Source organism: Rhinolophus sinicus, chromosome 5 (genome assembly GCF_057876585.1).
Source record: "Rhinolophus sinicus isolate RSI-liver-muscle chromosome 5, RSI-T2T, whole genome shotgun sequence".
NCBI classification, from domain to species: domain Eukaryota; kingdom Metazoa; phylum Chordata; class Mammalia; order Chiroptera; family Rhinolophidae; genus Rhinolophus; species Rhinolophus sinicus.
In genome coordinates this window covers 83083914-83105855 of record NC_142505.1, presented here as the reverse complement: position 1 = coordinate 83105855, position 21942 = coordinate 83083914, and the positions used below count along the sequence as shown (strand labels likewise).

General features: G+C 40.3%; 1 protein-coding gene across 1 annotated transcript in view; it reads left to right on the top strand.

Annotated features, from left to right (window-relative positions):
- Positions 1 to 21942, top strand: part of DIAPH1 (diaphanous related formin 1) — an 87007-nt gene that overhangs the window by 13004 nt on the left and 52061 nt on the right. Inside the window, exons 2-13 of the mRNA XM_074313689.2 lie at positions 11959 to 12114; positions 14315 to 14416; positions 14563 to 14693; positions 14890 to 14976; positions 15819 to 15882; positions 16995 to 17134; positions 18378 to 18486; positions 18927 to 19037; positions 19209 to 19327; positions 19977 to 20093; positions 20703 to 20818; positions 21326 to 21390. Of these exons, the coding sequence (XP_074169790.2) occupies positions 11959 to 12114; positions 14315 to 14416; positions 14563 to 14693; positions 14890 to 14976; positions 15819 to 15882; positions 16995 to 17134; positions 18378 to 18486; positions 18927 to 19037; positions 19209 to 19327; positions 19977 to 20093; positions 20703 to 20818; positions 21326 to 21390 (1317 nt within the window). The remainder of the gene's footprint in view (positions 1 to 11958; positions 12115 to 14314; positions 14417 to 14562; positions 14694 to 14889; positions 14977 to 15818; positions 15883 to 16994; positions 17135 to 18377; positions 18487 to 18926; positions 19038 to 19208; positions 19328 to 19976; positions 20094 to 20702; positions 20819 to 21325; positions 21391 to 21942) is intronic.

Sequence of the window (21942 nt, the reverse complement as noted above, 5' to 3'; positions counted from 1 at the left end):
TACTGATTCTGGAAGGTAGGAGGAGTAGATCGAAAGAACTCTTTTAATGAGGAGTAGAAGATCTTTGACTCTCCTCTACGATGTTCCCTGTATTGTCTCTTGTATGAATTCTAACAGGTTTAACTCCAAAACTGAGTTTAGCTGTGGGGTTGCCCGGGCAGCGTAGAATTAAATGGATGAACTGCTAGAGTCTTACTTACTCCTTTAGCACGTTTTCTTTCGTGATCATGGAGAACATGAGTGTGCTGTCTCCATTTCTGGGGACTGCTAGATAATCTTCAGTTTTCTTAGCCTTAAACACATTTAACTTTATAATGTCAGATTGGCTTTCTAGTTCATACTTTTCAATTCCTGGTCATTTTGTGCTCCTCTCTTAGACTTGCTTTTCCCTGACATACTCTTTTTTTTATTTTCTTTTTTGAAGTGGTTGCTTCAGTTCTACAGAACTCCTGTTAAGGCTCTTGGCACCAATAAGTAGTAATATCAAAATGTATCTTGTTTCTCTGTAAATGGTAGATGAGATACTGACTCATTTGATGTTATCCTTGGGCCGTTCCTTGAAAATGGAAGAGAACGTTCTCTACATTTGAAGGTATCCATTATTTCCTTCTCTCTAGTTCTAATTGACTTCTATATAAGGAGTGGGAATTGAAGGGAGGCCAGCAAGTTTTATTGGTTGCATCCTCATATATTATTTACCTTTTACACAGCACTTTGCAAAACAAAGTGCTTTATGTCCATTTTATTATTTATTCTTCACACTAGTCCTATGAGACAACATAGTGGTACAGATAGGAAGACTGAAACTGTGGTAGATAAAAAGAAAAGCTTACCTTGTCTTTACTGTTGTTTAGTGGAAATGTGGTGTGTTTTGTGGCAAAGCTGGAGTAGGATTCACTGGTGATTGGGTTCAACTCCATATTAAGACCCTCCATTGCCTCACTATTCTAAGGAACTGAATGTCTGTCCTGTGGTAGAATGAATAAATGAATCAGAGCCACACCCTACTCTCTGTTCTATATGATTCTGAATGACAGGTATCTTACTTGATGCTTCCTGGGTAGATTAGGATTTGAAAGAAAATTGTCGTTGGCTGCAGTGACATGTCCCATTTTTACCATAAGTAACCTGTGTCATTACTGAGGGTTCATTGCTTTTCAAAGGAGGTGGAAGACTCTCTAGGTGATATGTGTCCCTTAATTGGATAACTAACAAATATGTCATTTGGGCTGAAGCACCAATCAGGAGCCCTTGCTCTCATTCATAGGGGAAGACATTGCTCTTGAAGGTTTGGGCTGATAGCTTACTGAGCTGTCTGTGACAGTCACACTGTACTGTCGTAAATCTTCACACTTTTCCTCAGTTTGCTCAATTTGAATAAAGTAATGAGTGAATGAATATATTGTGCTTAGGATGATGCTCCTAAACCTATACTGATGCTAATTTTCAAAATATTTATTAAATATTGGGCATATCAAATGAGCAAGACATGGGTTCCTGCTCCCAAATAACTTACAGTCTGGTCCACAGAAACAGCTACAATCAATGGTCTGAAGAAGCATCTAATATAAAATATTAAGAGCCTGGCTTGGGTAAGTTCTTTAGTTCTTTTTGCAAAATGATTGCCTATGGCTAAGTGTGTAATTTATAGATTCCTTAATAGAGGAATAGCCTTTTTTTTCTGCCATGTTTTTGAAGTGAATTGTCAACTCATTCAGTCATCAGAACGGCACAATTGACTTTACAGAATGAACTCTCACCATTCCATTTTATGATCTCAGTGGTCCCAAGAGGTGTGTGTCTGGTTTTGTTTTTTTTAATAAATAGGGGCACTGAAGCATGAAGAATTAAAGTGATTTGCTCAAAAATCATACTTGCAGTTTTTTAGGGTGCCAGAAATAAAACCAGGACTCATGGTCTTTTCCCTTGAGCCAGAGTTCTAGATTAATTCTAGATTTTGTCAGTTTGCTTATTAACGTATTAGTTTCCTGCTGCTATGTGACACACTCAACAGCTTAAAACAACACCCACTTATTAGCTTACAGTTCCATTGGTCAAAAGTCCAACATGGACAGCGTGGCTGGGTTCTCAGTATCAGGGCTGAAACCAAGGTGTAAGCTAGGCCAGTTCTCATCTGCAGGTGCTGGGGGAAAATCTGCTTCCAGACTCATTCAGGTTGTTGGCAGAATTCAATTCCTTGCAACTGCAGGCCTGAGTTGTGGCTCTCAGCTCCTGAAGGCTGCCTGCAATCGTTGACGTTTGGCTCCCTTCATGCTCAAGGCAGAAATGGCACACTGCTGACTCCTTGTGTCTCTCACCCCTCCGCCCAGTTTTAAAGGGCTCATGTGATTGGGTCAGGCCCACGCGGATAATTTCCCTTTCTTAAAAGTCAATTGTGCCAAAGAACATAACTTAATCATAGGAGTGATAGCCTATCATATTTATAGTCGTGGTAATTATATAGGGTGTGTATATCAGCCTAGAAACCTTGGGGGACGTCTTAGAATTTTACCTCCCACACTAAACATTTCCCTCATGCTGAATTAGCCCATGAGCAAGGGCGGATGTCAGCAGAGGGAGAGGTAGGAATTGAGTATACTGAGGCAGCCAGTGAATGGCATTGTGATTATAGGTGTTATAAGAAAACCTATAGGTCTCAGGGATCCTGGGCCTCCCAGAATCATCACAGAGTAGGAGCCAAGTGCCATTCATTCGTGGTGTTCTGGTGGTATTCACTTAGCCAAGAGTTCAGCTATAGCTGTAGTTATCCTGTATAAGTAGCCTGAACAAAGTCTTTAAAAAGTACTGAGATAGAGGCTTGTAGTTGTAGGTTTCTGTTACCTGTGGGCAAGCCATATGGTTCATGGCTAGCACACGGGTAATATTATTAGTTCAATTATTGTCCGATTATCTCGTGAAGCACAGTGGTAGGAATTACTAGAAACACTTTTTGCTATGTAATGTACTGTGTTCAGAGTAATGTTTAATCATATTCTCTTGTTAGATCCTTGCTAATTTCTCTGCTACTAAGGACACTATCTAATTAGCTTTTGTTTGGCTACATAAGTATCCTGTGCAAAGAGATCATCCTTAATTGTCTGAGAATTCTATGCCCTTTTTCTGACCGGAGGGAAAAGTTAAAGATTCAGGGAATTAGGTAGAGGTGAATCAGTCCCTTGGATGAATTTTCTTATATCCTTGAGTTTATAATAGGTCCAGTTCTTTACTAGGCAAACAGAGGGCGCCTCTGTCCCAAATACTGCCAGAGTTCTAAATGTAAAAAGTGGTCTCATCGGGCCACTTTTAAAAGTTGAAGTATTAACAGGTACACCACCATCACCACTGCAATAAATCCAGTTATGGAAAGGAAGTTTTATAGTTCATTTGCATTTATTATGATAATAATTGATCAGGGCATGTTTCAAGCTCATTAAGTCATTTAATTAGTTTGGCCTCACAGGGCATGCCTTGGGATCTTTTGACTTTTTAATTTTTGTTTTCTTATAGAAACCAAACTAAGTGTCTAGGAAGTTTCTTATTTCCTGTAGATGGTAACCAAACGATTTATCTCACCACATATTACATTAGGATGCGGTGACTGAATCAGAGCCTTGAATTACTCTCTGGAAGGCGAATTGAGGGGACAGCCTTTTATTTTTATGTTGATTGATGGTCTTAATGCAGAGCATATCCAGCCAAGTATATTTATTTTTGATGCTGTTACTTTTGATGCAATGTACCATTGAACGATTTAATTTAAGTAAGATTTGATAATACTGAGAATATTTTGGAGAAGATGAAGCTCATTTTTTAATAAATGCAATTTTGTTAAGCTCTTTTCCTGTACCAGCTAATGACCTTTAGAAATTTATTTACTCACCTAATTCTATTGAATAAAAAATTCCTGTGGAATAAATGTTGTTCTACCCCTTTTTAAAATAAAATAGTTTCTGCTTCTATCCATAATTGTTTGCATGTAAAATCTAGACTGTGTATAAATGATAATATTGCCACTGTTAGGTAGATAAAAAGATAAACCAAGAACTATTTTTTTTTTTTTTTACAGGACTTTATTGGGGAACAATGTGTATTTCCAGGACTTTTTTCCAAGTCAAGTTGTTGTCCTTTCAATCTTAGTTGTGGAGGATGCCGTTCAGCTTCAAGTTGTTCTTTCAGTCTTAGTCGTGGAGGGCGCAGCTCAGCTCCAGGTCCAGTTGCCATGCTAGTTGCAGGGGGCGCAGCCCACCATCCCTTGCAGGAGTCGAACCGGCAACCTTGTGGTTGAGAGGACGCGCTCCAACCAACTGAGCCATCCGGGAGCTCAGTGGCAGCTCAGTTCAAGGTGCCGTGTTCAATCTTAGTTGCTGGGGGCACTGCCCACCATCCCTTGCGGGACTCGAGGAGTCGAACTGGCAACCTTGTGGTTGAGAGCCTACTGGCCCATGTGGGAATTGAACCAGCAGCCTTCGGAGTTAGGAGCATGGAGCTTCAACAGCCTGAGCCACCGGGCCGGCCCCCCAAATACTATCTTGGAGTCATAGTTCGACTTGAGACTCTCTGAGTGTTTACAAGGGTCTCTTCTGAGGATATCAGTGGTCCATAGGGACTTGGGGAACATAGGGCTCATCACAGTTGAGCATCTGGCAAGGCTGCCATGAGAGCCACATACTAGACATCCAACAGGAATGTGGTTGGGGGGGTACAGCTTTATTTTCTGCTTCTAAGCTCACCATGGCCAACCTTTAGCTCTCCTGAATAAGTCAAAGCAGAAGAATTCTGTGGGGTGGAATGAGTGTCCTTGACAGTCCAGGCAGTAGAGCAAGGAAAGAAGGGAAGAAACTGTTAACATACGGTTCAAATAAGCCAAGAATCTGGGTCAGGTTCACCAGGTATTGTCAGTTTAAAAAGCGAGAACAAAAGTGGATGATGGTGATGACAGTCTTCGAGTACCTGGCTCACATCTCATGGTTCCATTTTAATTGTGCTGTCTGGCAAAAAGGATTTCCTTTACTTCTTTCGTGTGTTAGATCTCCTGTTTCTTGTATTTCAAGTCTTCCACTTTCTTGGTTTGTTCCCTCATTTTGGTGGAGCATATCTTACAATAGCTTCCTGAGGTACACGGGGATATATTTTTTGAACGCTTAAATGTCTGAAAATGTCTATTCTGAATTCACATTTGATTGATAGTTTGGTTGGGTATATTTTTCTAGGTTGGAAATTATTTTTCCTCAGATATTAAAGGCCTTGTTCCATTGTCATCTAGATTTTGATATATTGTTTAAAAATCCAAAGCTGCTTTGATTCCTTTGTATATGATCACTTTTCCTTTCTTCCTTTGAATCTTGTGGAATTTTCTTTGTATTCCCAGTATTTTGAAATGTCATCATGATATGTCCTCTCTGTGATCTATTTTTGTCATTTGTACTACAGACTCATCCTCCAGTACTGGGAAGTAGTCTTGAATTATTTCTTTGATAACTTGCTCCTCTGTTTTCTCCTATTATGTGGATATTTTACCTCCCAAACTGATCTTCCCATTTTCTTATATTTTCTCTCTTGTTTTTCCTTCTCCATCTTTTGCTCTACATTTTAGGAGATTTCTTCAATTCTTATCATTCTTATCTTCCAGTGCTTCTATTGAGCTTTCTCTTGAATTTCTGTTCTTATACTTTTAACTTCTAAGGATTCTTTTTCCTCTAAACGTTTCTTTTTAAAATGGCATTATGTTCTCTCTTGTGGATATTAATGATTTTTTAATCGTTCATCTCCTTGCATAGTCTCTATATGACAAATTGCATTTTTTCCCCTCTTATATTAGTAATTTTCCTCAGATATCTGATAATCCTGGGTTGTTTGCTAATGTTTAAGAAACTGATTAGAAGCTCTGGATACATGGCTAGGTTTTGTTGTCTGTGTGCTTTACTGTAGGACAGCCCTGTCCAATAGAAATATAAAGTGAGTCACGTGTAATTTTGTATTTTCTAGTAGCCACAGAAAAAGACAAAAAGTGAAAAGCGTGAAATTAATTTTAATAATATAATTTTTTAATACAATATATCTAAACTATTGTTTCAATATGTAAGAAGAATAAAAATTATTAATGAGATATTTTACATTGTTTTTTATATTAAGTTATTGAACTCCAGTGTTTATTTACATTTATGGCACGTCTCAATTCAGATGCTAAATTTTCATAAAAAATACTTGATGTGTATTTAGACTTAATAAAATTTACAAGTGATAAGTAGATTCACATACCGAGGGTGTACCAAACATACTTAAGTTTAACAATATAACAATAAAATATTAGTGGGCCGGCTCAGTGGTTCAGGTGGTTGGAGCGCTGTGCTCCTTACTCTGAAGGCCGCCAGTTCAATTCCCACATGGGCCAGTCAGCTCTGCGCCCCCTACAGCTAAGGTTGTGAACAACAGCTCTCCCTAGAGGTGGGCTACTGTCCGACAAGAGCTGCTGTGAGCGGCTGATCGATGACTGGTGATCGATGACTGGCAACCCGCTGCCCCAGCCTGGGGGAGCGCAAGGCTCCTAACACCAGTGTGGGCCAGGGAGCTGTGTCCTACACAACTAGACTAAGAAACAACGGCTTGAACCAGAGTGGGGCGGTGGGAGGCAGAAGAAAGGGGGAAAAAGTATTAGTTTTTAAATTTAAATTTTGTTAAAATTAAAAATTTCTGCCTCAATCACACTAGCCACATTAGAAGTGCTCAGTAGTTACATGTGACAAGTGGTACCATATTGGACTGCAGAGCTCTAGGGTGATCTACTTGGACTATATCAGTGGTTTTAGATATTTTTTTTCTTCCCCAGATAAGACTTCCAAACTTCTGACTCAAGAATAAGAGCCAGGTTGCTGGGGTTTTGAGAAACCAGTAGGGAGAAGATGCTGTGTTTCTCAGCATATAGTATACATTGATAACTTATTAAAAATTTTTGTATAGGATTCCTACCCACAACTGTGCCTGGCATCCCCCAATCCAGAGACCCTCTGTTTTTACCCTCTTCTAAGAATAAACTTCCAGACTTCTGCTGGAGTAAGGGAGGCAAATTTCCCAAATTGCATGTATGGGGCCGAGGCAGAAAGATCTACAGATCTAACTGCTTAAACAGCTTTCAACCAATCTTCTTATTTTTAGCCTACCCCCCAACCCCCAACCCCCGTTTCCATAGATACCTGGTGCCACTAATTCCTGAGCCCTTTGAGGATCCTTAAGTATAATTTGGATTGGTTATTAGCTTTTCCTACTTCTGATTTTGGACTCAGTTTTCTTAGGTCTTTGGGTTTATCACTAGTCCTTCCATTTATTTCCCTAGCTTCAAAATTTGGCTGCAATTGTGCTTTTCTTGTTCTTCCCAACCTTGTAGTCTCCTTTCCATTATGTTTTTCTTTCTAAAAATTCCTTTTCTGTAGATTTAGAAGGGTTTCAAGAAGGGGAGAAATTAGATGCTTTGTTTCAGTCTACCATCTTTTACCTGGAAGTTCCTATTAATCTGTATTCATGAGTAGATTTTGATATTTAAAGAAATTTTATTCAGTATTTATGCTTCCTTCAGGATGGATATTTGTAGTTGAAGGTTTTAGTGGAAAACTCAATAGGATGGACAGGAAGATGAAGTATTTCGTGCAGATAGGCTAGGGGAGTAAGGGGTGGGCTTGGGGGCAGAAGAGAATTGACAGTGAACAAGGACAGTGGTGAGAGGGGAGGCATTTAGAGGTAGGTAGGATGATTAGAGTCTTTATAAAAAAGCTTGGACATCTGAAGCGAAAGGCATGAATGTAGCTCCAGTGGCATTTATCTTCCTGGACTCCACTATTTTTAGTTCTTTCTACTTTTCATGATCTAGGGATCTCTGTATCTCAGAGAATCCACAAAACAACGCATGATAACAATTAAAAAAACAAAGCTTACTGTTTGCAAACACCGTATACATAGGATCTGTAAAGAAAACAGACAATATTAAACAAGAAAACAGTACACCGTCAATATACTGTAGCAGCAGGTTCCATTTCAGTAATTGAATTGAGCTTGCTGTTGGGGTGTTCTGAGTTCTGAAACAGAATTTTGCCGGCCTTGTGATTTGCTTTGCTGGTAGATGCCGCCCTCTGTTGGACTAATTGATGAAATGCAGCTTATGTTCTGCATGGATGTTTTTTGCTGTCGACTCAAATTGAGCACTAAAACATGGATAATTTTTAAAAATTAAATCTGTTTTTAATGATGCACCAAAGGAAACTAGTATCTTCCTTCTCGTTAAAATATACATTTATTTTTGTATCTAAAGGCAAGAGTTAGAGGGCATTAAATGGGAAGAAGGCAGAAGAATTTGGGGAATGCAAAGATTTGGGGCTTTGAAATCTGGAGACGAGTTCCATACGCAGCTTGCCCCCAGTCATGTGACCTCGGTGATTTATTCCACCTGTCTGAACTTCACTTTCTTCATTGAGATAATGAAGAGGTGGAATAGATTTGAGGGCTTCTCCAGGGATTGGTATTTTAGGAAAGCAGCCCTAGTTTATGGTATTTGTTCATAGGAGATGTAATGACTAAGTTTCAGGCTCTGCCCTGAAGGAACTGAGTCTGGAAAAGGATAGAGGAGGCAGACAATCAAAAGACAGTTGTAATGCACTACTACTAGTGCTGTGAGACAGGCAAGTACCTGTTACTGTGCAAACACAAGGAGAGGTACCTGTCCAATTAGAGGGGGTGCCATCCTGCAGGGCATCTTGGAGTTAGTTAGCCTTGAAAGCACAATCTAGGCAGGAAGCAGCAGCCTGGGGAAAGTCTGGGGTGGTGAATACTCGGTTTGTTAACCTGCAGCTAGTTCAGGATGCCCAGAGGATGAGAGTTTGAGGTGGGGATTGGGTAAGAGATGGGTCGAAGGAAAGAAGCCAGGAATGTTACATGCCATGCTAAGGAATTTGGATTTTGATCTGAGGGCGGTGGGGACCTGTTGAAGGTTTTTAAATAGGGAAATAACCTGGACAGTTTGGCATTTTAGAAAGATTACTCTTGGATATACTAGTATGGAGAATGGATTCGGTGTGGTGCAGATGGGACTGAAGGCAGGGAGATCCGTTAGGGGGCTGTTGCAGTAAATCAAGCAGGAGATAATGATGGCGTGAACTTGGGTAGTAGTGGTAGTGGGAACGGATGGAAGAGAACAAAGAGTGTAGGCAGAAAGAACAGGTTGCTGGTTTCCCCGCAGCTGTGAATAGTCCCACTGGCACTGAATCATTAGCTGCAGGTTCTGTTACCTATGTTACATCCATCCCAGAATTGTTTGGGTTGTTGCTTGGTTCTGAGGGCACATTTGAGTTTGGAAGACAAGGTGCTGGAAGCAATTGCTCCAGGAGCAAATAAATTTGACCTTGACAATGACAATCACACTGTACATACTGAAGTTTTTTGTGGTTTGTGTCACTTCTGTGTGCTGGGTGACTTAGGGTGGGGGTGACGAAAGGAACTGTTAGTCTCCTCGGGTCTTGCTGCCTTCCATCTCCAGTAAGCAGCATGCACGAAGTAACTTTAAATTCCATTAATGCTGACAAGGTTCTTATGGTTTCAAGTGAGTGATTAGCGCCCATTCAGCAGAAGCTTGACCTCTGGACCATGGAGGGCAAAGTTAAGATTCCCAGATTTAACTGAACTCTGACATGGGAACAGGGGCATTATGATATCGATTTTTCTTGTTTGTAAAAAGGTTAGTAGAATAGCTTTGTGGCATGGTCAGAACAAGCTTTTCATTAGTTGAAGAAAGTTAGTCAAGAAGTATTCGCTATCCTCTCCCTAAGCAACAAGAATATGGATTAAAATTAAGTATTAGGATGAAGAAGAATTAGCGCTTTCCCACACTTGATCATTCAGACTTTTTTCTTAGTAAAATATAGCATGTGTGCAGAAGAAGAGAATATGAAACATACAGGACACCCATGTAGCCATCATCTATGTTAAGAAATAGACTGTTGTACGCACTCCATATAAGTCCTTTGTCCCCTTGTGCAGTCACAACGCTTCCACCCACCCTGTTTTGACATTTGTGGTAATCATTCCCTTTATAATTTTATATCCTAAATAATATAATTTTGCATATTTTTACGGTCAATGTAAATGAAATAACACATTCAGTTTAATGTTTGTGAGTAGCTGTAGGTTCATTCACTTTCCTGGTGTAATTGTTTCCCACTGTCCCAATGTATCAGTTTATTCATGCTGCTCTTGATGGCTATTTGGATGGTTCTCTGTTTCGGATCGTATAGAGTTGCTGTGAACAGCCTTGTTGTATACATCCTGCCACATACGTGCAAGTTTCCACAGGGTAGATACATAGAAATCGATGTGTTGAGTTGTAGTCTTGTGCATATTTAACTTTACTAGATAATACCATGCTGTTTTCCTAAGTGGCTGTAGCAATTTATATTACCAGCAATTTATATTACCACCAATTTGGTGAGAGCGCCCGCCGCTCTGCAACTAGACAGACATGAACATTTTTACCACAATTTTGGAGAGTGCGAGATGATGTCTCATTGTGGTTTTAGTTTGCTTTTCCTTGTTTACTAATGAAATTGAGCACATTTCATAGGTTTATTGGTCACTGGATTCAGAGTCTTTTCAGATCTCCATCCTTTTTTTTTTTTTCCTTTTTCTTCAAAGAGCCATATGTTAATGACCTTAAAACTCTTCCTGCCCCTTACCTGACCGACTGTGCTAAGGAATACTTTGGCAGAAATCTTTTAGGTTGTGGGAAGTAGCTTAGATCCTTTCAACTCATTTTCCTTCTTTTTTTGCCCCAACCCATCTGGTGTTTGGGAGGTTTCATGGCGTGTCTCTGATCTTTTTTCTCCCTCCTTTTTCCTGTGTCCTAGACTCTGAAGCGGCTCATGGCAGATGAGGTAAGGAAATTTTGATCAGCATGTGCATGTTCTAGCTCATTTCCTATCCTATGATATTTACCAGTTGCTATAACTTTGACTTTAACTTGTAATGATGGTATAGGTTCTACTCGCAGAGCACCCCAAGGATTTTTCCTAACTCTTTGCTCTGTGTTTGGCCTATTGCATGCATTTCCCTGGCACATTCATTGGCTTCCAAGGTTAGGCATGTTCTTTAAACTCCAAGCTAACTTGCGGTTTGCCACTTACATCACTTGAAGCTCACAATGCTTGCAGATATTTGCTATTATTTGCAAACAGAGAGAGCTGATAAGCTGCAGCTTATCAGTGACTCTTTTTGATTTGAGCATGTGTACTTGAGGTTTGAGGAATGGTTCATGAGCATTTCATTGGCAAAGAGATGGCATATGTACCCCTGAAGTACAATGTATTCTCTGCAAAGGGGATTTTGAAGACTATGTACTGAACTTTTGCTGCCTACCTAATACAAGTGCTGTGGCATGTACAGAAGAGAGATAAAGGAATGGTTCCTTGTTTTAAGGCATTTACTTGTTTATTCTACAAGTATATCACTTACATCTATTAAAATCTGCAGTCACACTTATCTCTCAGAGGAAGGGACCTCTGAGGGCCTGGCCAGATTAATGGATAGTTAGAGGGAAACAAAGGGCATTTTACTGAGATAGCTGTGTACATGAGATGGTTTTTAGTTCTGTGCTGCTGGAGGGCTTAGAAAAGGCAGGGGAGCCCAAGAACATTTTTCTGTTGTAGAGAGGTTTCAATCTTAATTCTCCAATCCTCTTATCTTTGGATGAAGATGAGAGTACAGTCAGTATACTAAATTAAATACAAAGAAGACTAGTTTCTTCTTTTCATGTCAGAATAGGCTTGAACTGCCCACAAGCCAGAGGAATCACACATGTATAAGAACTGCCCACAAGCCAGAGGAATCACACATGTATAAGAGGTTAGAGGGTTGGCTATCTGATATGCGGTTTGTTGTGTAAATGAAAATGGATCGCTGCTAATACTTTTTTCTCTTTCTCAGCTGGAGCGACTTACCAGCATGAGAATTAAGAAGGAGAAGGAAAAGCCCAATTCTGCTCATAGAAATTCTTCTGCATCATATGGGGATGATCCCACAGCACAATCGTTGCAAGACATTTCAGACGAGCAAGTTCTAGTACTGTTTGAACAGATGCTGGTAAGTTTCCCGCCTCAAAACATTGCTTCTTTCTGATAATGCATTTATGGCCACGGTGGACCCTATTTTGTGCATGTTCCCCCTAACTAGCTTTTAATGACAAAGAATTCCAGGCTTAACAGGGAACTTCTTAATAGCAATCCCATTAAGGAAGGGACTAAATATGCAAGCACCAGTCCATCACATTGGAATCTATGAGTTAGGCTTGGGCATATCTGATCACTGACCACCTTGTTAATGTCCTTCTGTCCAGCAACACTTGAGCCACAAAGACACAGGGTAAGTGGGTCAACTCACGTGGTAGTGTGGGGACGACCTTTGGGTTAGCCAGAGCGGGTAAAGTGTTGAAACTTTCTCAATGAACTCTATACAAAGAAGAAACTGAGGAATGGAAAGGCATCATTTGCCCAAGGTCTTCTATTTAGTGGTGAATCTGGAAAGAGAATTCTGATGCTATAATCTCTAAAAGACCTTTAGAGATTGTGGCTGAGGTCAGTTGAGTAATGACGTGTATGTGGATGTGGCTTCCTTTGCTGTTGTTCCTCAGTGAGGAGGACACTCAGTGAATGAATGTCCACTCGTGATCAGTCTTGGAAAGTTTTGACTACATGCTTATAAGGTTTCATAAGATCTATATAGTGCCTGGATATATGCTCTCAAACAGAGCTAGTGCAGGCCTAACTTAATTTAAAGCATGGGCTGAAAACCCTCAACACAGGACCTGGTTCACAGTAAACACTCAGCCAGTACTGCAGTTACTATTTTCCACTGAAGCTTTTAGTTTGCCTCTTTGTAATTCAAGTACATTACGAGTATGATCTATGAAGACAAACTCTTGGCCTTGGATTGCAAACTTAGATGTCTTCAGGGCCAGGGAGGTAGCATAAAGAAGTTAAACAGGCTCGACAGAAGATGTAAGGAGGAGGACTGTGGTAAAATGAAGAAGGACTTCTGGCATTTTTGTTAGTTCCAGTAGGTTTTGTAGCATTCCAGTTGGGAATACCAGCCCAGTAGTGCCATTTATTTGTATTTTTCAAAAAGAAGCCAGAAATCTGTAATTAAAAAAAAAAAAAAGATAATTCTTTAATAGATCAAATATCATAGCCAGCATTCAGATTTCCCCGATTAGGTCATTTTTTTAAAAAACAATTTTTTCATTCAAATCACAATTCCATATAAGGTCCATTGTCGCTAATAGTCTCTTAAGTTTAATTTAATTATGGAACCTGACTTGTAGAGTTTCCCACAATCTGACATTTGATGATTACATCTCTTGATGCTAGAAATCCATATTTTTATATGAAGTCTCCCAAATTTAAAATAATTGAGCTAGCCAAGCAGAACATTCTTTATCTTTGGGTCTAATTCAATCTGAGGGTCAGCACTTTGCAACTTCTGTGTTTCATTTATCTATAAAATGAGGGAAAGGCACCAGGAATTGACTGAGAAAAACGTGAAATTAATATTGCTATTCAGAGGCGGTGATTCCTTCACACACACACACACACACACACACACCCCTGAGAAGAAATGGATTGTATCTATTTCCCCCCTGTGCTTTCCCCCATTTCAAACAATATTCTGGACTTGTTAGGGTTAATCTTGTGCTCAGTGAAATACTGGGCTCAGACACGAGGTTATACATGTCACAGGCTCAAACAGAGCCTTTCCACCAGTAACACACTCCAGGTTATATCTGTTGAGGGGCTTTGTCACAGAGTTTCCATTTCTTTCTTCAGGGGAAAGGAATTTGTACCGAATCTGCATTAGCCAGGGGTAGTGGATGTTTAGGCCCTAGAGTGGCGCACATTTCGCTGGTGTCCATCCTGCTGGTGTTTGGATGATGCCAGTCGCCCAGTGCTTCAGTCCAAAGAGATTATTCAAGTCCATCTTAGGTGCAAAAAGACATTATGTGCGCTTTTCTTTCAGTGATAGAAAATAAATTTTCGTCTGTATTGAGTCTGTTTTTGTTAGGAAAAAAAGGTAAGTATGTGTGTGTATAAAAATGTCTATAAGGATTTATACTAAAATGTGAACCACATTTATCCCTGAGGAATTTTCATCATCTGTCATAGCCTAAATCTCTAGGAATTGGGAAACGTATTTATTCAGTGAGCCAAGTATACAAGATATTAAACCCTGAAAACTTGTAAGGAATTCGAGGCAATTTTGATTTTTCCTTTTTTTCTGTCTCTGCTAGCTGGACATGAACCTGAATGAGGAGAAACAACAACCTTTGAGGGAGAAGGACATTATTATCAAGAGGGAGATGGTGTCTCAATACTTGCACACGTCCAAGGCTGTGAGTTCTGGGGCAGGCAGCCATGACGTGGGAGACTGTGCCCCTCTCTTGGACCTGTTGGTTTTGCCAATTTCATAGAACATTTTCCCAGTCCAATTTATGACCGGGTCTAGGGTTTACTAATCTCTCTGTGTGCTCTTGTCTAGGGCATGAGCCAAAAGGAGAGCTCTCGGTCTGCCATGATGTACATTCAGGAGCTGAGGTCGGGCTTGCGGGATGCGCCTCTGCTCAGCTGCCTGGAGTCCCTTCGCGTCTCCCTCAACAACAACCCTGTCAGGTGAGGATTCTGAGGTGATAACAGGAGTAAGAGCCCAAGGTTAGAGTTCACTGGTGGTGGGGATTGAAGATCAAAGGAGCCAGGGAAGTGTGAGAATATTCTAGATTGGGAGTAGGAGTTGGCAGGATAAACTTTGTTTTGGTGAAGAAGTATTTATTGATTTGATTTAACATTGCATTATCTCTGTCCCTTACAGTTGGGTGCAAACATTTGGTGCTGAGGGCCTGGCCTCCTTATTGGACATCCTTAAACGACTCCATGATGAGAAAGAGGAGACTCCTGGGTAAGGACTTCCAAGTTTTGACACTTTCCAGGTGGGAGGTAACAGGGGACTTGGCTTTTCGCTCTAAAGGAGAAAATAGTAGTTAAGTGTAAAGTTAAGGATGAGGAGAATATGCTGTTAGCTGAGAATGGGATTTATTATAGGGGTGACTAGAAGACGAATGATGCTTATAGATAAGGAAAGGGAGGAGGAGGAACTTAAATTTCACAGTGAAGAACACATAAGGTATATACGTCTCCCCGCACAGGTTCTTATCTGGTCTGGAAATAGGGTGTGATTTAGACCAGAGCTCCCCTGTGATTTGGCCTGGGTCTTACTTCATTTGGGAGTCTTATAATACACTTCACCAGTTAGGGACTAGCTTTATAAAGGTCTTCAGGGTTGGAACATTTCTGGGGATACCTTGGACAGTTAGCTACTTTGAAGCCAGCCTGACCCAAAGTGACTTCTCTACTTCCTGGGATCTTTCGAAAACACACACATGTGTTTTCGAATGTATAGACTTCAAACCTTTGAGGTAGCAAGGCAAACAGTAATAGATGGGATGTTGTGCTGATAGAATTTAGCATTTCGGAGCCTATAGAGAGGGAGTTAAAGGGAAGACTTGAATGTAATACTGAACTTGGATTTCGAGAGGATTAACCAAAGGTCTTCGGTGGGGATCACTCTTCAGCTACCTGTTTTTGCCAGCACTCAGGGCAGAGTGCTATGTGCTGAATTTACTCCGTTGGGAGCTACTAGTTGGGGATGTTCCTGAGACCCTTGTTTGCGAGACTGAAAAGTCAAATGGGAGAGGAGTTATAGAATAAAGGGACTTCACTGATTATGTCTTCTCCCTGCAGAAGCTACGATTGCCGGAACAAGCATGAGATCATTCGCTGCTTGAAAGCTTTTATGAACAACAAGGTGAGATTTTTCCCATTTTCATTCCAAACTCCATCGTGACTCCTACTCTTTCTCTTGTATTGACAAACTACAAAAAGGACCTAGGAATATGAGGTTCAAGACTTCTCGCTTCCCTTTTAGTATCAAAACTTTTTGGTTGTCACATATACATGCTTCTGTAGATCTTTCTTCTCAGTTCTAATATCAGTTTCAGATGATACATTCAAATTTTCTTCCTCTTTTATGCTTTCTTTTGCTAATTCTTGAATTTCCTAACTTATAGTTACTGTTTTTGAAAGGTTTATTACTTTAGTCTCTGCTTATTTGTTTTTTTTGTTTTTTTGTCTGTTTAGTATTTAAACCTAGGGTACCCAAAATTATTTGTTCCTGAGTGCAAATCTATCTTCCTCACTGTTTAATTTTTTTTATAATTAAGCTATTCCATTGGATGGGTGAGGGGGGCATTAAAAAGAAACATTAAAATCCAAGATTTTTATTCTTGGAAGACAGAGAGTTCTGTTATGTGTCTACTGGAAAATTGTTTTGCTCTGCTCATTTCTGTTTAGCTCTGTTGGGAAGAGTGTTCTATCCCTGTATTAATTTGCTAGGGCTGCTGTAACAAAGTACTACAAAATGGGTGTCTTAACACATTTATTGTCTCACAGTTCTAGAGGCTATACTATAAGTCCAAGATCAAAGTGTTGGCAGGGTTGGTTGCTTCCGAGGGCTCTGAGGGTGGGGGTGTTTCATGCCTCTCCCCAGCATCCTGTGGTTTGCTGACAGTCTTTGGCAGTCCTCATTTGGTAGATGCATCACTCCCGCTTCTGCCTTCCTGTCCACAATGGTGTTCTCCCTTTGTGCATGTCTAGGTCCACATTTGCCTTTTTCGTAAGGACAACAGTCAGAGTAGATTAAGGTCCCACCTTACTCTAATAGGACCTTATTGTAAGAACTGATTACGTTTGCCAATGAGCCTGTGTCCATATAAGGTTGCATTCTGCGGTACTGGGAGTTAGTACTTCAACATATGCATTTTGGAGGGAAATACCATTCAACCCATAATGACCCCTAAACTTATCCCGGATTAAATGCTGTCATCTTTAAGCCTCCCTTCTCTGTTCTTGTCCTACCAGTTTGGAATCAAGACCATGTTAGAGACAAAAGAAGGAATCCTGTTGCTGGTCAGAGCCATGGATCCTGCTGTTCCCAACATGATGATTGACGCAGCGAGGCTGCTTTCTGCCCTTTGTATCCTCCCACAGCCAGAGGACATGTATGTGACTGGAATTATTTCTCTTCTCCATTCTCTTGTTTACTATCTTCTCTAGTCTAGAGGAAAATTGAGTTGCTTGGGTGGCCACTTGGTCTTAAATATTTCTTCCTAAACGAGAACTCTGTGAATCTTAATGTTTAAGAAAGATTATTAAGTGATGGGGGCTTAAGGGGGCTGTCCTGAGTGTACCACTGGTTGTCACAGGTGTAGCTGGATATATCCTAGATCTCCATTAATGTCTGTATTATTTAGGGCAAAGGTTTCCTTTTCCTTTTTTTTTTTTAATTCAGGAACAGCACATTATTTTTAAAATTCAAACAAGACAGAAGTATATAAAGTAAAATTTAACAGCCTCATGCCTTTGTCAAATCCTGTTCGGCAGAGATAACCACTGTTAATGACTTGGTGCAGTTGCATACATCTTTTTCTAGCACAGACGAATATATGGTGTTTCCTAGATTCTAAGATATCTTATGCCACTCCAAAAGATGGTATTCTAGAACTAAGGAAAGATGACTTATGCCTATAAAACCAGTCACATGTATAGGATAGATTTTTAATTTTGTGGAGGAGTTGGTTTAACAGAAGCTAAACATACCATTTATTCTTTTCAGCTTGTTTCTTTTTATTTAACGGTAAATCTTGGACACACTTTTATGTCAGTATTTTTTTAGATCTACGTTATTATCTTTAGTGGCTCCTTAGCATTCCATAGTATGCAGGCCTCATAATTTATTTAACAGTTATCCCATTGCTAGACATTTAGGTAGACTTTTTTTTTTTTAAGCATATTATGGCTCTTGCTCTAGATGATGAGAAGAATTTTTGCTATTACAAATAATGCCATAATGAGCATCCTTATACATACATTCTTTCACATTCATGCATTTATGTTGGGAAGAGTTCTAGAAGTAGGCCACATATTACTTGCATTGAAAATAGGTATTACTAAATTCCCCTCCAAAAGTTTTACCAACTTACACTCTACAGAACAGGGGTCTTAATTTGGTATCCATAGATAGGATAGGCATGGTTTTTCAGGTACATTTTTCTAAAGAGGTGCTCCATAGCTTTCAGCAGATTCTGGCCCCTGTTTAGGTGATGACAAGAGTAATGTGAGAAATATAGAACGCTGATGATATTCTGTTTCCTAATTGATCTGTGCCACCATATCATCTGCCTTTTGTGCATGTCTGTGTCAGAGCACCTGGGCAGTTCTCTCTCTTTCTTTTCTCCTGATCAGGAATGAAAGGGTTTTGGAGGCAATGACAGAAAGAGCTGAGATGGATGAGATGGAACGTTTCCAGCCATTGTTGGATGGATTAAAAAGTGGGACCTCCATTGCACTCAAGGCATGTATATCCACAGAAACTGGGCCCAAGAATAGAATTCAAGATGGAAAGACTCAAATTCATTTGACCTCTTAATAGGACACATGGAATGATTTCCAACTATACTTTTTATATTTCGGAATTTGTTCTAACGGGAAAACAAGAAGGCAGAGGAAGAACTGTTTTCCTCATTATGAGATGGGAAAAAGGCATGGTATCTATTTACGAGCTAGGGAAATCAAGGCCTAGAACAAAGTATACCATCAAAGCCTTGGAATTGTTTAGACCTCTGCTCTCCAGACCTGTGCTCAAACCAGGTCTTATAGCTCCAGCAGAAAGTCCTGGTAGTTTTGTACTGCATTTTCTAGGCTGTATTTTGGACCCCAGAATTCATGTAAAGAAAATGGAATCTTGGTCTCTAGGAGTAACACTGATATAGCTACTGACTTTTCTTATTTTAGGTGGGATGCATACAGCTGATCAATGCTCTCATCACACCAGCTGAAGAACTTGACTTCCGAGTTCATATCCGAAGTGAACTGATGCGCTTGGGTCTGCATCAAGTGTTGCAGGTGAGATGCAGCACTTCATTCAAAAGGCTGAGCCGATTCCTTCCTGCGTGTATAGGCCAGTCATCCCTAGGATAACTGGTTTGCAATTGAAAAACCAGGTCGAAAGGCTTGGGTTTCTAGCCAACATAGGATACTTTGGGGTTCCCTGACTTCTCCTTTTGTCACTGACAGGACCTTCGGAAGATTGAAAATGAAGATATGAGAGTGCAGCTTGCTGTGTTTGATGAGCAAGGGGAGGAAGATTCCTTTGACCTGAAGGGACGGCTGGATGACATTCGAATGGAGATGGAATATCCTTTCACTGACTGGGTGCAGGGCAGAGGGGCCTTTCAGTCATAGATCCCTGTATGGAACAGTGTGGGAATGATGACTCAGCACAGGGCATCAGCCTGCGCATCTTCTCAGTAAACAAGGCAGGTGTCTTTTGATTGCTGTTGGATTTATTTGCCACAGCATGGACCAGAGGAGTGAGGAAAGGTGATCTAAAGGTTGCTTAGCATGGAAGCAGCCCTCAAAATTAGTATAGACCTCCTAGAACACGATAGCTTAGCTTACTAAGATGCAGAGTTGGTTTTTAGAGGACATACACAAGTCAGGGAGTGGGGTTGTAATTTGCTTTCGTGTGTGTGTTCCTGAGACTGACAGAGGGAGTAATTTGGTTACCTATTGATATTTGCCACAAGGCAATTATCTTTTAGTTTCTGTCTACTGATTGATCTTAAAGCCAAATACTAGGAATCCTCTACCCCTGTGTATGGTACCACCCAACTCACTGGTCCTTTGGCTAAAGGAAGTTTACAGCGCTTAAAGTTTCAGGCAACGTTTACAGGAAAAACAGCTGTTAGAATAGAAGAGCATCTTGTTAGTTTTCCCAAGAGTTAGGCAAGCCACCTGTCAGGTTCTAAATATATGCTTTCCTTAGCCTCTTCCCCTTTCCACTGACTTCAGTGAAATCTTCCAGATTCTCTTAAACACAGTGAAGGATTCAAAGGCAGAGCCGCACTTCCTGTCCATCCTGCAGCACCTCCTCTTGGTCCGAAATGACTATGAGGCCAGGTAAATGGTATACCTGGTGGAAGTTTTAGATTTGAGCCTAAGTAGAAAGCACAAAATCCTTAAATCCAAAGATTGTCTGCAAAGGGAAAAAGAAAAGACAAGAATTAGGTTTCATTTTTAATCATAGACATAAAGGGAGTTGTCAGTTGTCCCTTTAATCCACATAAAGGCATCTCTATGGAAGAGGTCACAATGCAGAAGATGAAATACCCTTCCTTTTTCGGAGGGGTGTGGTAGGGTGGGGTGAAACATGATAGCAGAGGGAGGTAGCAACTTAAAGTTTTTTCATGTTGCTTGGAAGTAGAATTTTAGTGATAGTCCTGTCCAGGACAGGAAGGCTCAAGCCTGGGTTTTTAGATGGGAAAGGATTGGCACTAGGATACACAGGGCAAGAAGCTTTGATTATCTGAAGTAGATGGGGTAGATGATGTGGAAGAGGGGTTTCTTAGCATGGCAGCAACACTTCTGTTAATTTTATGAAAAGTTCTTTTCCAGACACTTTATCCTCAGGTCCCTCTGTTGTCAAAGCAGTTAACTTTTCTTGATGCTGAATACTTGAAAATTATATTGTGGTTTTCCTTTAATGACCCTGTTTTGTTTCCTCCACAGACCACAGTACTATAAGTTGATTGAAGAATGTGTTTCTCAGATAGTTCTGCGCAAGAATGGGGCCGATCCTGATTTTAGGTGCCGGCACCTCCAGATTGACATTGAGACATTGATTGGTAAGTGCATTCTTCTCTCTGGTTCCTTAAAGTATTGCTTCTACCGTTCATTTTGCATGTTTCTTTCAGTGAAAAGTTCAGAGGAAAATTTCTAGTTTCTAGGTATTTACCTTTCTTAAGTGTTAACCAACATCTATGCTAGGAATATATAGGCCTTTAGTTTCTTTCTGCATAATCTAAAAATTTACCACTTCTCACACACTACCCCACCTTTTGAAGGGACTTCATTAGCTATTATCTGGGACTCCTGCTGGTCTCAGGGATTCAGAAGTGTGACTTGTAGGCATTCTCTGTGCCACATAGCATGGTGGCCTTACTGTATAATAGGCACTCAGAACTTTTACGTTGAACTTAACTGAAAGTTTCATTGCTTTGTCTAGTGCAGAATGTTAAGAAGGCTAATAAAGGGACCAAAGACTGCCCTTTCGTTTTACTGATGGGCTTAGGTAGTGAAAAGGGAAGACAAGAGAATTGGGAACTTTACTTCCTGACTCTTCTTCTTTTCAGATCAAATGATTGATAAAACAAAGGTGGAGAAATCTGAAGGCAAAGCTGCAGAGCTGGAAAAAAAGGTGTGTATGAGAAATGAAAAAAAATGGGATATATCTTTCTTTCTCTGTCTAACGATTATGATTTTTCTGACATGTGAAACAGTTACCTGTGATATTTTGAAAGCATTCAGCACACAATAGCAGTTCCTAGGGGAAGCTTTCTGGTGTAGGTTACCCAGTGGAAAACTAATACGGGTGTGACAGTGAACAGCTAGTTAGTGGGAGCTTGCATAGTTCTTGGGCCCCTGGCAGGACAGGAAAGACAGATAACACTCGTATAATAGCGAGAGCACTGTTAGGTTTGCTTGACATCTCAGGCCTCTTATCCCTCACAGCATAGGAACCTGGAATGTCTAATTCTCTTTTTTCTTTTCAATTGTTAAAGATGCCTCTTGTGGTTGATAGGTATTGATCGTAGAGACTACCGAGCTCTCTTGGTTAAATGTCTTTCAAATCTTAGTTTTTTTGTTTTTTTAATTATAACTCCAAAAATAGAGACTGTGGAAATGGTGCCTGGTTCCCCCCTCCTTTTAACGTTGATTTTCAGGTCAAAATCATGGTGCTCTTTTTTTC